This window comes from Emys orbicularis, chromosome 7, assembly GCF_028017835.1.
Source record: "Emys orbicularis isolate rEmyOrb1 chromosome 7, rEmyOrb1.hap1, whole genome shotgun sequence".
In the NCBI taxonomy this organism is placed as follows: Eukaryota; Metazoa; Chordata; order Testudines; family Emydidae; genus Emys; species Emys orbicularis.
In genome coordinates this window covers 2,093,904-2,109,875 of record NC_088689.1, presented here as the reverse complement: position 1 = coordinate 2,109,875, position 15,972 = coordinate 2,093,904, and the positions used below count along the sequence as shown (strand labels likewise).

General features: G+C 46.0%; 1 protein-coding gene across 1 annotated transcript in view; it reads right to left on the bottom strand.

The window, feature by feature from the left end:
• Nucleotides 1-15,972, bottom strand: part of ARMH3 (armadillo like helical domain containing 3) — a 171,885-nt gene that overhangs the window by 132,297 nt on the left and 23,616 nt on the right. Inside the window, exons 6-10 of the mRNA XM_065408100.1 lie at nt 15,862-15,954; nt 15,033-15,107; nt 13,747-13,833; nt 3,102-3,158; nt 1,476-1,519 (exon numbers count right to left, since the gene is read on the bottom strand). Coding sequence (XP_065264172.1) covers nt 1,476-1,519; nt 3,102-3,158; nt 13,747-13,833; nt 15,033-15,107; nt 15,862-15,954 — 356 coding nt within the window. The remainder of the gene's footprint in view (nt 1-1,475; nt 1,520-3,101; nt 3,159-13,746; nt 13,834-15,032; nt 15,108-15,861; nt 15,955-15,972) is intronic.

The following is a 15,972-nucleotide window of genomic DNA, read 5'->3' as shown; positions in this document are numbered from 1 at the left end:
TATATGTAAATATAAATCTAATAACCATATTAAGGGATCTGTTGACTGCCTTCTTGTGGATGTTGTCATAGAAGTAGGTTTTCAGCAGCATTTGCAACACACAAAAACAAAGCATTGGGCTGCTGCATGAGAACCTGAAAGTGAAACTATCTAATAAACGAACGCAAAAGTGACCCCACACACTCACTTGTCCAGATGAACGAAATACAAAAAGTAAACCGCCTACACGGTGAAAAGCAAAGCAGGTGATACAAACTGACAGCATTTCTTACACCAAGGGTGTTATTCGGTAAGGAAATCCAGAATCACTAACCCCAAGGGTTCAAAAAACACGAGAGATTTTACAACCCGAGCATCTGGGGCTATTTTCTTGGCCTTGGGGCTCTACTCACTTCACCTTTTCCAATTTTCTCCACAACCACGAGGGCTAGAAAATTACTTTTCTGTGGTGTTTTTTGTTTTGTTTGGGGGTTTTTTGGTAACAAAAGCCAAGATTCTCATGTGCTCTCCCAATTCCAGCAGCTGGGGCTTTAAGAAAAACACCAAATATCCCAAGATCCAAAATCAAATCATGAGAGTGGGCAACTCTGGAAATCGGTTTTCACCACGTGGGCTGACGGTTTCCAGCCCTGGGGCACACAGAGAAGCATTTAATCTGAGTGGTCTAACTTTCAAAGCTCACAACTTCCGATGACTACAATGGGAGCTGCACGCGCCCAGTGCTTCTGAGCGTCCAGTCACTTTGATAGAGGCGCCGAATACTGGCCATTCCTTTTAACCTGACACTGTCTACTGAACTCTCCTGCAACTGGGCACAGCTTTGGTCTGCTCCAGAGACAAGAGCAACGGGGCCACCGCTCAGCTACACCTGCAGGGCAGGCAGGAGAGCAGCGGAGCATGTGACCAGTGCTCCAGCACAGTGAGCTCTCAACATCTGTTTAACAGGGTTAAGAGGACACTTCCCCAGGCGCAGATTATCCTCTCGCTTCCTACGGCTGGATTTCTGGCAGCTGGTCCTGGCCCCAGTCTGAGACCGGGTACTGGTTTAGATGGACCCTGGTCTGATCCACTCTGGCAATTCCTGCACTCCCAGATAGTTTTGGTTGTTTCCGATGGGCTGTCAATGATTTTTCTGGCCCAGCGGCACTCAAGGAATCATTCGTTTTCATGTCACAACGTGAGATTTTGCAGGTAACTCACAAAGACGGTGGTAGAAACATAGACTGCAGGGCTGTCTGGTTTTCCCTAAGGCCAGGCCTCTCTTGAAGTGCATCTGCCAGATTCCTGCTGGCAACAGCAGCAGTAACAGCCTCAGAGGGTTGAGGGCCTCAAAGCACAAGGCAGTTCCGGCATCTCCACCCGCACCAGGAGTGCCGCGCAATGAGCAGCCGCCATTACAGAAAATGCTGGTGGAAGGGGACAGCAACTCCCCACTGGGTTGAAAACCAATGAGCTGTTTCCGAAGGCGGATTTACCTGTTGTACTCGGATAATGCCTGGGCGATGACCAGTCCCATTCCCTGCAAGAATACAGAACAGCTTTACACTGCAATCCCATACCACAGAAAACCAAATGATACTGACTGGATGAAGTTTCTCCCCCACCCACATCCCAGGGTGCTACACACAATTTAGTGTGCTAAATACAGAGTCAAAGAGTTAAAAAGCCAGGGCCTAGCCAGGGGTCAGCATGGATTAACACTAACCAGGTCTGGGAAAGTTATACAGACGTTCCAGGGGAGAGAGATCTACTCCAAGGAGCTGCCAGCGTGAAAGCGTGCTCATCCACCAACCTCAGTCCAGTGGAGAGAGCCTTAAAAAAGCCACCTGGTGTCAGAGCAAAGATAGATGCTAAGCCCCAGCTCACAGTAAAAGCCTCAGATACAGGCAGGCTTTAAAAATCCAACAGAGCCAGCTTAAAATCCATCGACCACCGTATGGACTGATGGGATACAGTCATGGCAGTTCAGTCTTATGAGCAGACAAAAGCCCGGCACAGAAACAGGAAAGTCCAAATGAGCCTGGGTTCGCTTAAGGTTTCCTAATTCAACATTCCAGACATCATGACGGTTACAGTAACAGGTGGTAGGACAAACCATTGTACCAGACCTTCCGCACCTGCAAATGCAGCCTGAATTTGATATTTAAACTCAAGATACTTTAAAAAGCTTCCAAATCAACCACATAACCAGGAGGACAAAACATCATCTGTTAAAATTACATGAATCTGGGGCAATTCTGAGTCTGTATGGGACACAAGAAACAGGAGCTCAAGATCATCGTAAATTACATGGCCGCTAACACTGAGAAACCCCTTCATCAGTAGATCTCAAAACCTAAATAAATCTCAGGGTAGCTCTGGGAATTATGTCTGATCTTCATTTTACAGCTGGAGAAACTGAGGCAGAGCTAGGTCAAATGACAGTGAGTCAGTGTCCAACAGAATAAGTCCTGGCTCCCAGTCACCTGCTCTTACCCCTAGACAACAAATCCCTCCCTGCACACGATTCAGAAGGAAGCTTTAATATCGGATATCCACTCGGCAACATTAAGGAAAAGTAAGTGTCAATACAGAAGAACCAGGGGTTGGTCTCATTTCAATCACACTCCCGTGCTGGCAGACAGTAAGCTAAGTTGACACGGGATGGAGGGGATACAAACGGTATGTTTGTCCTACACCAGGCAGTAGTCTACACTCTGCACAGCTGATTCTATTACAGCGAGAAAGCGCCTATGACTGCAAGAGCCACTTTGGGCAGCAAACCCCAAGGACACAGAGATGGCCGATTTTAGCATGTTCCTTTCTACCCGTCCAGGTCCTTATTCCAACGAAACATTGAATTGTTACTTGATCAGGAATCCATCTCTCTCCCCCACTCCTAGAAGTTGATTTAGTTGGGGTTGGTTTGAGCAGAGGGTTGGACTAGATGACCTGAGGTTCTTCCAACCCTAATCTTCTATGATTTTAAGTCTCAAAAGTGCCGCTAGCAGGGAGGCCAATCATGCTGATGCTCTCTGCTGTAGCACAATCCCGTCCCGGCTAGGTCAAGACACACAAGGACATAGAGCCCACGAGAAGGTTCCAAGGAGCTGGTTACTCACGTTGAGTGTGGCCTCGTCATCTACAATAGAGAGTTTCACAATGTAGGGATTCACCGACTGTTAAACAAGAGAAGAAAGGAAAGTTTTGTCTCTGGTTAAAAAAAAGCCTACTGGCTAGTCAGCAAAGTTTCCACAGCTTCCCCTGGAGGTTTCTTCCCACTGCCCCCACCCACAATGCAACAGCAGCCATTCATTGCGTTTAAACCACTGGGCTCTGGTTCCCCTCCTCAATCCTTCCTAGTTCAGACTGCTGAAAGCTTGGAATCCAAGGAGCATACAAATCATCTGTACCAGATGACCGGAGGATGGCTAGCAGAATGCCAATTTTTAAAAAAGGCTCCAGAGGCAATCCTGGCAATTACAGGCCGGTAAGCCTGACTTCAGTACCAGGCAAATTGGCTGAAACTATAGATAAACACAATATGTTGGGGAAGAGTCAACATGGTTTTTGTAAAGGGAAATCATGCCTCACCAATCTACTAGAATTCTTTGATGGGGGTCAAACAAAAATGTGGACAAGGGGGATCCAGTGGATATAGCGTACTTCGACTTTCAGAAAACCTTTGCCAAGGTCCCTCACTAAAGGCTCTTAAGCAAAGTAAGGAGTCATGGGATAAGAGGAAAGATCCTCTCATGGATTGGTAACTGGTTAAAACATAGAAAACTAAGGGCAGGAATAAATGGTCAGTTTTCACAATACAAAGAGGTAAATAGTGGTGTCCCCCAAAGATCTGTACTGAGACCAGTGCTGTTCAACATATTCATAAGTGATCTGGAAAAAGGGGTAAAACAGTGAGGGGGGCAAAGTTTGCAAATGATACAAAATTACTCCAAATAGTTAAGTCCAATGCAGACTGTGAAGAGTTACAAAGGAATCTCACAAAACTGGGTTACTGGACAACAAAATTGCAGATGAAATTCAATGAGGAAAAGTGCAAAGCAGTGCACTTTGAAAAACATAATCCCAACTATATATACACAAAATGATGGGGTCTAAATTAGCTGTTACCACTCAAGAAAGATCTTGGAGTCATTGTGGATAGTTCTCTGAAAACATCCACTCAATGTGCAGCAGGAGTCAAAAAAGCGACCAGAATGTTAGAAACCATTAGAAAAGGGATAGATCATAAAACAGAAAATAACACAATGCCACTGTATAAATCACTGGTACGCCAACATCTTGAATACTGCGTGCAGTTCTGGCAGCCCCTCTCAAAAAAGATATATTAGAAATGGAAAAGGTACAGAGAAGGACAACAAAAATGATTAGGCGTATGGAACAGCTTCCATATGAGGAGAGATTTAAAAGATTGGGACTGTTAAGTTTGGAAAAGAGACAACTGAGGGGGGATATGATAGTGGTCTATAAAATCATGAATGGTGTGGAGCAAGTGAATAGGGAAGTGTTATTTACCTCGTCACATAACACAAGAACCAGAGGTTACCCGAAGAAATTAATAGGCAGCAGGTTTAAAACAAATACAAGGAAGTACTTCTACACATAATGCACAGTCAACCTGTGGAACTCCTTGCCAGGGGATGTTGTGAAGGCCAAAAGTATAACTGGGTTCAGAAAAGAATTAGATAAGTTCCTGGAGGACAGGTCCATCAATGGCTATTAGCCAAGATAGTCAGGGATGCAACCCCATGCTCTGGGTGTCTCTAAGCCTCTGACTGTGAGAAACTGGGACTGCACAACAGGGGATGGATCACTCGATAACCGCCCTGTTCTGTTCATTCCCTCTGAAGCACCTGGCTCTGGCCGCTGTCGGAAGACAGGATCCTGGGCTAGATGGACCTTTGGCCTGGCCCAGTATGGCCATTCTTATGTTCATCTGAACTCCCAGCTGAAGGAAATGTCCAGACTAAGCCCCTGTAGAGATGCCACTAATATTTTAAATAGCATTTTTCATTAGTAAAATACATTTGTTTATTCCAAGTTGTTTACCCCTGTCAATGCAGAGACTAGCCAAGGCAATTTGGGACTGGCTCGAACAAACAAAAAAGGGGCAGGGGAAGGTTATAAACACCCAGCAAAGATCCTTCAGCTGCAACGTCGATTTATCAAACATTTTATCACTGAGTTACCCAACTTTGTCGGAGATGCGGTTCCTTGCTCAAGGTCACACAGTGAGTCAGGAACAGGGCAGGCAGAGCCCAGCCCCATCCCAAACTTTCAGCTTCGTGACAATTACATTTCGGAGTTTAAACCCAGAGGAGATGGTATATCAGGACAGACCAATGGTCTGGGTAACCTGATATCCTGTCTCCAATAGTGTCCAGTACTATATGTTTGATACAATGGCAGAAAACCCCCACAATGCACCTCACTGAGCAACACTACCTCATGGGAAAAGAATGGGGAAATTTCCTGACCCCAGCTTATGCCTTGAGGCTGGAGGAAAGAGCCCTTTGAGTAACTGCATATGCCATTCTTCATATAAATAGAATCTTCAAAAACTAAATAGAGTCTTTGCTTCGGTAATATCCTGCAGCAGTGAGTTCCACCAGTTGCTGATTATATGCAGCTGACAACCATTTCCTTTTACCTTTCTTGAGTGTGCTAAGTTCAAGTGTTCTCTTGCTCTACTACTAGAAGGATGGGAAACAAGGAGTACAGTCTTCTCAATATCTAGTATCACTTTCTAGACCTCTGTCACCTCTCTCCTTATTCACACCCTTCCAAACTAGAGAGACCAAATCATTTTAATTTGTCCTCACAAGGGAGCCCCTTCTCGTGTGTCTAATTAATTTTCACTACCCTTCTGTGAGCTTCTCCTCTTACTGGAATGCCTTTAACAAGAGGAGGTGATCACAGACGCGCACACACCCCCTGTTGATTTATAAAATGGCGTTATTCTCTATTCCCTCACTCCCGTTTGTGAGGGCTGTCACAGGACACTGAGAAGACTATTTCCCTGAGCTGCCCACAGTGAATTACAGACCCGTCCCCTACTCGGAGATGTTACAACTCATTCTGAACCCACCCATGTATCGGACTAATACCAGTTCTTCCTTTTTGTGTGCATTAGCTCGCACTATGATCTATCTGAATTGACATCGAGTTGCCCAGGTATCCATTTACATTAGGCCCTCCTGGCATTCCTCGCTCACCTCTCTCATCTCTCCTCTGTTTCAGAGTGTCCTTTATTTTCTCCTGCAAGAGACTTTTGCTAAAGTTTTAGGAGAGTAAATAAATTGCACCTGCCATTTTCCTATCTCCCCCTGTGGATCCCAGCCTTAGAAGCTAGGTAGGAAGCATTCCTAGTAAGCTAGAAGTATTGAGAAGCCACTAGAACATCACTGGTGTAGTACCAGGAGGGCTGAGATAGATCTTCAACCTCCAACTGCCTCTCCTGAGAGAAAACAGAAAAATACCGTATTACCCCAGCACTCCGGAGGAAGCTGATCTTTTCTAACCACGACCTTCACAGAAGCAGCATGGCAGCACTCACTCTGTTCACCAGACAGGAGTTAGAGCCTCATTCCTGGAGATGATACACACTCAAGGGACATCTCTTATAAGCTACCAAAGTCAATTACTGATAAATCACAGAGAAGCAGAAACAAGCACAGTCAGGGAACCTCACAAGGACAGCCCGGCTACGAGCTCAACGGAGCAGAACCCCCTCCCTGAATGCCATGCAGCCAAGTGACCAAAACCATTCTGAATTCCTCCACAGGTGTAGCTGAGCTACTTAATAAACCAATGGAAACCAGAAATTCTTCACTAAGAAAACAAAGGAGAAATACAGGCTAAATACACAATCTCAACAATATTAGTTAGTCATACAAATGCAATCCAGATAGGGTGACCAGATGTCCCGATTTTATAGGGACAGTCCCAATTTTTGGGTCTCTCTCTTATATAGGCTCCTATTACCCCCATCCCCTGTCCCGATTTTTCACATTTGCTGTCTGGTCATCCTAAATCCAGAGTCCATTCATTTATGCATTCGCTGCACAGTCGTGGTGGAATCACACAGCTGTACAGCCACCCCTGCAATTCACCCTCTCCCAGGCCAGAGGGTCTTGCTCCGCAGCCAGGCCTTCTAAGCAGGGAACTTTGGCCCGAGTGATGAGTGGGGGCAGAGCCATTCATCTCCCTAATGGCACTAGGGGGCAGAGTTTTAGAGCCTATCTCCCTCACTGATACGCAGCCACCAAGTAACTGCTTCCACAGGGCAACAGAGAAAGGAGGAATGAGGGGGAAAAGGAGTCACCCAGACTGCTAAGTGGAGTCTCCAAGCTCCTCGGTGCAAGCAGGGGAGTGGAGGGAGAAGGTGTGTGTGACCTGTTTAAATGGAGCCTTGGCATCCCCCATGCCACTCTTCAGTCAGTTAGGCCAACTACTGGGGTTGGGGGAGCCGGACTCCTCAACCACGCTGAAAGCTCAGTGGCGAAGCTGATAGAGAGACCAAATAGCCCAGGACTGGAGGCCTGAGAGAGGAAAAAGCAGAACCAACTGACTTCTTTTAGGCTGGGGATTGTGTGAGAGTTTTGCTGCTAACAACCAAAGGAACACTACCAGCTAATTAGACAAGCACAGGAACTGAAACAAACTGAGAAATAAACCCCCTTCAAATGTTTGACTCCCCTCAAAAACATTGACTCCCATGTCTTATAAGAAAATGTGAAGGGTAACTCATTTTTTCTAAACAGACCAATTTCAAATCATTCATATTTCTGATAGAGCTCCTTTCAAACAGCATGTCCTCCGACTTTCCTTTTCAAAAGATGTGATAACAGGTTTGCTGCTCCCTCCTTGCTAAAGAGTCTTTTTCAAGGAGAGATTGATTAGTTGGAATCAGTGAAATTCACCAGACACAACAAAACGCTGCCATGCACAGAGCCCTGCACAGATACAAAATCTGTATCCCCATCAGATCTGCAATCCACAAACATGGTCTGCAGATATCTGCAGATATAAAGCGGATATCCGCAGATTCGCATCCATCTGCGATCCTCAAAAATGGTCCACGGATATCTGCAGAGTTGCAAGGCTCTAGCCGTGCAAACAGCAAACAATGCAATAGAGAAAAATATTTTAGCTAACATCTTTCAGTTCTCCTCATCCTAGGCAATGTCTGTAACTCTAGTAGGCACAACACTGCCAGGCAGAAATGTGATTTTTCAAGTCAATGTGGTTTTTTAAAGGGATATATCAACTTAAATCACTGTTCCGTCTGAATTTCGTTTTTTCATCTCCTAACCTCACGAGTAACACTTCAGGTGGCTAGAAATAGTACAGATTAGAGAAAAAACATTATTCTCCCTCTCTGCCCAAGTTTATTTTCTACATTTGACAGGCCTGTATATAGCTAGTTTCATTACCTCCCTTGTGTAGTCAATTATTTAATTTCCCCTGTTCATGTGGGTCTTTCACAAAGCAACGAGAGTGAAATATTTCCTCTGAAATAAGAATGATTATAAAACTACCAGGAGTGACAGAGGGACTTGGGTCAGGTATCATAACCTGGAACTATTTTAAACTCTGTTTCTGAACATGACTCGATTTCAGGTTGAGGTTGTCCCTTTATAGTTCTGTATAAAGAACACACATCTCTTCGGTTCCTAGAACAGAAGCTAATCAGAGAACAGATATATAGTGCAGCTGCACTGGTTATGAAATCTTGGACAGGTATTCCCCATGGAGGTGTAAAGGAGACTAGAAAACAGCTCAGAAATCTGAAATAACATGTTCATACAAACACACTGGTGCTTTCTTTAGACACACACACAAAATCATAGGCAACTAATCAATTCTCAGCCCAATTAGATTTCCATAAGCAACTGGAACAACAATTTAGCAACCTAGGAGAGACAAAATAAAAGGGAACGGAGAGGCAGTAATACAGTCAAAGTGAAAAGAGACAGACGGGAATGCAAAGGAAAATAAGCCATGAAACAATCTGACATGCTGACAGCCAAGCACCAAACAATCCAAACTCTAAAAACGCCCACGTAAGGCAAGGGAAAGATGGCTAGTCTCCCTCACAACCAGGAGAACTGCTGCATTGTTACAGGCAGAGCTGGTAACACAGAAGGCTCCTGACACTACCCACGAGACGACCCTGCTTTCAGTTGCTTTTAACTTTGCCAAACTCTGTTTGGGCTGAAATTTTCCTTGCCGGATGTCTGCCTCGGGCTGATTAAAAAGAGAATAATGTCAGCAATTCATTAATTTTGGATGCCCAATTTGAGATGCCCAGGACCTGATTGTGCAGCGTACTTAGCATGGTGTGGTACTTTACAGCAGGGTTTTGGAGTGGAGCGCAGAGCAGCTCCGGAGCTGCAGGGTTTTGCCCGGAGCTGGAGCGCGGAGCAGCTCCGGAGCGGCAGGGTTTTGCCCGGAGCTGGAGCGGAGCCGGAGCACAGCTCCAAAGCCCTGCTTTATATGTTCACAGCCCCCACCGACTTCAGCTGCGGCTGTGAGTGCTCAGCACTTCTGCAAATCAGACCCCTGGGGCTAAGCCAGGCACCCAGAAAACGAGGAACAAACAGTTAGTGACCACTTGTGAAAAGTCTGGTTTCAGAACAGCCCAGCACTCACAGGAACTCAGGGGCAGGGGCAGGGACAGAATCCAGTTCTCCAGGGCAGCATTCGACTGCCTTCACCATGAGACCATCTTTTCTCGTCCTGCAACACTCTGCCTCATTCACTGCCACTTTCCAGTTTTTCCAACAAATGAAGCAGGGGTCCTACAGACAACGGTCTCCTCCACTACACACCCCTGATTCATGCCCAGAACAAGTCCATGGAAGAAAGAGACGGGGTCCTATGGAAGAAATAGTATGTGATCATGTAATTAAAGACTGTACGATAATGTATACACAAGTGGGCTGAATTCAGATTGCACAGACAAACAAATTCTGTCATCTCCAAGCTTCTGAGTGCTTTGCAAGCATATTATTCTTTTAATGAACAAAAGAACAGCCATACTGGGTCAGACCAAAGGTCAACCTAGCCCAGTATCCTGTCTACTGAGAGTAGCCAATGCCAGGTGCCCCAGAGGGAATGAAGAGAACAGGGAATCATCAAGTGATCCATCCCCCTGTCACCCATTCCCAGCTTCTGGCAAACAGAGGCTAGGGACACCATCCCTTCCCATCCTAGCTAATAGCCACCGATGGACCTGTCCTCCATGAACTTATCTAGTTCTCTTTTGAACCCTGATATAGTGTTGGCCTTCACAACATCCTCTGGCAAGGAGTTCCCCAGGGTGAGTGTACGTTGTGTGAAGAAATACTTCCTTTTGTTTGTTTTAAACCTGCTGCCTATTAGTTTCATTGGGTGACTAGTTCTTGTGTTAGGAGAAGGAGTAAATAACACTTCCTTATTTACTTTCTCCACACCAGTCATGATTTTATAGACCTCGATCATATCCCCCCTTAGTCGTCTCTTTTCCAAGCTGAAAAGTCCCAGTGTTATTAATCTCTCCTCATACAGAAGCTATTCCATACCCCCCATCATTTTTGTTGCCCTTTTCTGAACCTTTTCCAATTCCAATATACCTTTTTTTGAGATGGGGCAACCACATCTGCACGCAGTATTCGAGCTGTGGGCGTACCAGGGATTTATATGGAGGCAACATGTTTTTGTGTGTAATTTCCCATGGTTTTTAAAAAGCTGACTGAAAAAACAAATTCCGTAACACGGAACCACATAACCCCACATGGGTCAGAGCAGGGCCACTCTGAGGTTCTTAGCTCACCCTAATCTCTGCAGTAACAGAGCACCTTCCAGCCATATCGCTTGATGTGCAGCTAACATCTGCCACCCATGGATGGTTCTCTCTCATTCTCTCCTGGGGGAAGAACTGTGTGTGCTGAGGAGTGATTTGTTTCAGTGGGGTGGGATGTTAATGTCCATGCTGCTCTGTGTTTACATTAGAGGAGGCAAGCTGAAGACATGCCCCCTGATCTGGAAGTGGAAGGTGGTGAGAGGTGGCTGGTCCTTAGTTTCTGGGAGAGTTCATTCCATGGTCCTGGGCTGAGGCCCATGAAAACAACATCTTCTTATGGTAAAAGGTTCCAGTCTGCCTGAGGAGCGGGGGTGTGAACTACGGTCTTCAATGGGAGCATTAGGCTCTTTCAGACGTGCTAGGCCGGGGCATCCTGAGGTAAGGACCGAGATCTCAGCCTTGACTTTCTATTCCATGGGAAGCCAGTGCAGAGAGCAGAGGAGAAGTTTGATGTGCTCACAACAGCCCACGTTGCTGAGGAGATGCACTGCAGCACCTGGGCATATAGGGTTCTACAGACCACAGAGCTGGAACTTGTTGGCTCACAGCACAGATGTCCAGCACTTGTGCTACATGAATAACTGGTAGTAGTAGTAGGCGGTTATCCTCTAGGTGGAGGAGGAAAGACATTTTGCCAGTGGGATTCCTAGCCACTTGCTAGACAGCAGAGGAGTGTTCAGACTCAGGAATCCGTGATTTAATTCCATGGACTAGATGTGTGTGTTCTGATGGCTATAGAACCTTTTCTCCTTGATTCCCCAACACCGGCTATCCCTGTCTGCCCCCTCTGCTCCTATCCATCCATCCCCCCACCCCCAACTCCTGTCTCTGCCCCCCGCCCTGCTCCTCACCCATCTGCGCGTGAGTTAGGCTGCTCGGTCCTCCTCCTCCTCCTCGCTCCCTGTTCTCAGTTCTGGTGACTAGCACAATAGTGACCCCTGGCAGCCCAGAGAGCTATCGCAGGACGAATCCTGCTCAGCCCCTGCATCCCTGGGCTGCATCAAGCTCAGGTGCTCTGCGGGGATGGTCAGGAGCGATGAGGGGTTGGAGCACGCTCAGTGCAGACAGAATCTTTGGAGACTTTAGCTGCCACTAACAAACCTCTGCTGAGAATGTGCAAATAGAGATTTTCAGAGGCTTATAAATTGGTCAGATGCGGGCAGAGCTTCATGGAGATGGTGAAAGGGACCACAGCCAAATTTCAATTCCTGCTCTAAAGCACAGGGCCGCTTCTCAACAGAACAATTATGGGAACTGTTTTAAACGGGCAAAACAACCTATTTTTCCCTAACGTTGTGTAGGAAATGGCTGAATCCTTAAAAAAAATAAATTCAGCCTGAGGCAGACACCCAGCCTGGAAACAGTTAAAGTTTATAACTGGCAAAGCTATAAACAACTGAAAACATGATCTGATAATAGAAAGTGCTCAGCACCCTTAATTATAGGCATCACTATCTGCACCATGTGGAACAAAGCTGATTCACGTTGCCATCTTTAAGTGATCAAGCTTTACTTTTGTGCTGCTGGTGTTGATGTTGCATTGTATTACACGGAATTATAAGGCAAAACAGAAGACTATCACAATTTGACACTTTCAGTAAACACTGACTCATCAACCTTCGTGTCCCAGCCAAATTCTAACATGAGAAATTGCCTAAATCCCCCCTGCATTTCATTTAGATACGTCATTCTTCCTCTGTGTATGATTAGCCCCTAGCATATTGTGAACAGTACAGCAATATGAACAAACACGAGGAAACCTTAATATATATCCTCTCTTCCTCAGTCAGGAATGAGGTCAGATAGAAACATGTCTCATGATTAGTGCAAAACTTATGAGTCCAGAACTCATGTTTCCAAACAATTAAATTCAAAATCCCGACATTGAGGAAAACTCTTAAGACAGACAATAATAATATCATGCCTCATGTAAAGAGACACTGACATTTCACATGTATTTTAACATTTCTTCCCTTTTCTCTCAAGAATAAGATCAGCAGAAAAAAAAACTTTGTAGAAAACAAGCAGATTACTAAATACAACATCCCAGCTTGGAAAAGGAAAGGAGAATTATGTTTCTTGAGAAGGCGGCAATTAGAGAGACGCAGAGCCACATTTCTCATTCTCCTAAGGAGCTGTAGGCTGAGACATTTCAGCTCATCCTCTAGTCACATGACCGACATCTCTCCGGAGAGTTCTAAAATCTTTTGACTTGATAGTCAGCTCCAAATCACATGTCCGGGGTCTGAAACCTGAGGCAACTCTATAACAACTTCTCTTTGGAGAAAATATATTTTACACACACGCACGCTACACATTAACGATTCTTTCAAGAGGACTTCTTGCAAATCAAAGTAAAGTATTTCCATAGATAAAGTGCAAATCCCCTGAACAGCTCTCCTTTGTACTTGTATATAAATAACTGTTTGAACACCTGCACCTTTGAATAGACATGTACATGTAAAAGAAACATATATAAACAGAACAAAAATGGGATGGGGAAATTGCTGACATGTTCTCTGCCAATGAGCGTGCAGATGTTGTGCCCAGTGCCTGTAACTGTCCGTTTTTACCTTGCTAAACGTTTCAATGCCTATTTCTAAAAATGATCTGGATGGCAGCACTGCAGCTCGTGCAGAACCTTACAACAGCAGGCCAGTGCGGACTCACGCAATAGAGAGCCCACCTGCTGATAGGGAACAGATTTTAGTCTCACAGCACCAAGGGCTGTTCTCTAAGCAGCGAATAAAAGGAGGGCTTAAGGAGGTCTCAAGCTGCCGGCGCAGTGGTTGGCCTTTCCAAGTGTACTTTAGCACTCACCAAGGGCTCACATCCCAAGGACAAACTGGCTGAAGAAAGACATCAGCGTCACGAAATGGCTCTCTGCACCCAACACCTACCTCATACTTTCTGTAGTTAACTAGCAAAGCAAGGAGGACAACAGCATCATAACCATGCTCCCTGCGACTAGGTGGGTTGGACAGAATCTGAAACGAGAAGCAGGAATGAATCATGTTACCCAGTAGTTGACTATGAAACATAGCTAGTTTCCCAAAGAAGCGAGGCCAAGCAGAACAATATGTAACATATCAGCATATTATGTGCTAAGTGACGTATGAGTAGGGCCCTACCAAATTCACAGCCATGAAAAACTGTCACAGATGATGAAATCTGGTCTCCCCTGTGAAATCTGGCTATTGTAGGGGGGTCCCAGTATTGCTACCTTTACTTCGGCACTGCCTTCAGAGCTGGGTGGCTGGAGAGCGGCGGCTGCTGGTCAAGCACCCAGCTCAGAAAGCAGTGCCACCACCAGCATCAGTGCAGAAGTAAGGGTGGCATGGTATTATATTGCCACCCTTACACCTTCACTGCTGCTGGTGGGGTGCTGCCTTCAGAGCTGGGTTCCTGGCCAGCAGCCGCCGCTCTCCAGCCACCCAGCTCTGAAGGCAGTGCCGAAGTAAGGGTAGCAATACTGGGACCCCCCTACAATAGCCTTGCAACCCCCTGCCTGACCCTCTTTTGGGTGAGGACCCGCATGGTTACAACACTGTGAAATTTAAGATTTAAATATCTGAAACCATGAAATTGAAGATTTTTTAAATGCTATGACTGTGAAATTTACCAAAATGGACCGTGAATTTGGTAAGGATTTAAAATGGTCTGTATGAGATTTAAAACAGTGAATTGCAATGCTTATAAGAAACCAAAGAGAGCCAGTTATGTAGCACAGGCTTACAGAGAGCAAAATGTCCCAGCCACGGTATCACCCAGCACTGCATGAGACAGTATCTCAGTGTTTTGCCAGTATACACTCAAATACTTCTCCTAAAAAGCATACCATATCAAAGGGGAGAAAATCACTGGAAATACCCAGGCTGACTGTCATAATAAGTTCCTCTAGTCTAGAAATCCTCCGTGAAATTAGACCCACAGTGCTATTCACCTGCTTTCTAAGCATAAAAGGCACAAGTGTAACAATCTTAAAAGCCCAACAGTGACTGAAACCAACCGACTGGAGTAAGGAGGCGGCAGCATTATAAAAATCTACCGCCGAGCTAGGCGTAAGAGGTTGACACGTAACACCAGCGAGCCTCTGTTGTATTTAAAGCACCGAACAGTAAATGTACGGATGAAAGTTTGGCACTACGGGAAAAGACCTAACCAGCCAGAGATGAGAAACACTTACCTGTAAAATAGCTTCAAATATACTGTTAATCATCACATATTCCAGGATTGTGTTCTGGCTGATGTTGTCTGTCACCTGGAAGCAATCAAAGGCTTTTTAAAATGATGACTGAAACTCCATAATCTCTAATGTACTGTAACTGCCTCCGGTGTGCACGGAAACAGGCACGTTCCCCTACTGAAACACCAGGTAGGACTAGAGCAGAGCAGAGTGGGAATAGCTGTGCACGCTCACCCTCCTCCCAGCACCCCGACTCCTTTCCTGTGTGCCCCCCAATCACTGCATCTGCCAGGAGCGTCTCAGACTCTGTGCAACGCAGGAAACTTCCACGCTGCTGTGTGTAATTCTCAGTCCCAGGGACAGACCAACTTCCTTATATACTCATCACACAACAACAGACAGAATAACACTCCCAGCCCCAGGCCCCTTGGCCCCCAAGGGTGGAAACGACTGAGCTGGCCCGGAATCATCCCAGAACCCGTCGAAGAGCACATCTGTGCCTCAGGACGGGCCAGCCCTTCGCTAGCCAGCAGCCTTTCCAAACCCACGGGCCGCCACCCGGGGCTCTTTAACGTAGCTGCTCTCCAAGGCAACAATTCTGGAAATGACACATGGCCATAAAGACACTGATCAACTGACACTGCAATGTCAGTGCGGGAAGTAAGATCATTCTGGAAGCAGCACTTCCAGCAACCATACCCTGTACCACACTTTGTCCTCTGCACTCCCAGATCCCCCCGTCCTCCTGCCCCAGGGGCACTTTGGTCAGTTCGCCGGCACTCCTGCCCTTCGAGGTTTCTAAGCGAAACGTCAGTTTTGTGTTATTTACCGTTACCAAGCAGAGAAGCAGCTTCAGACACAAACTCTTCAGGCTTTCGGAGCCTTCTGCACAAAGCAGCGAGTCCAAGCTCTCCATCAGATTCTGAGGAAGGACATAGTC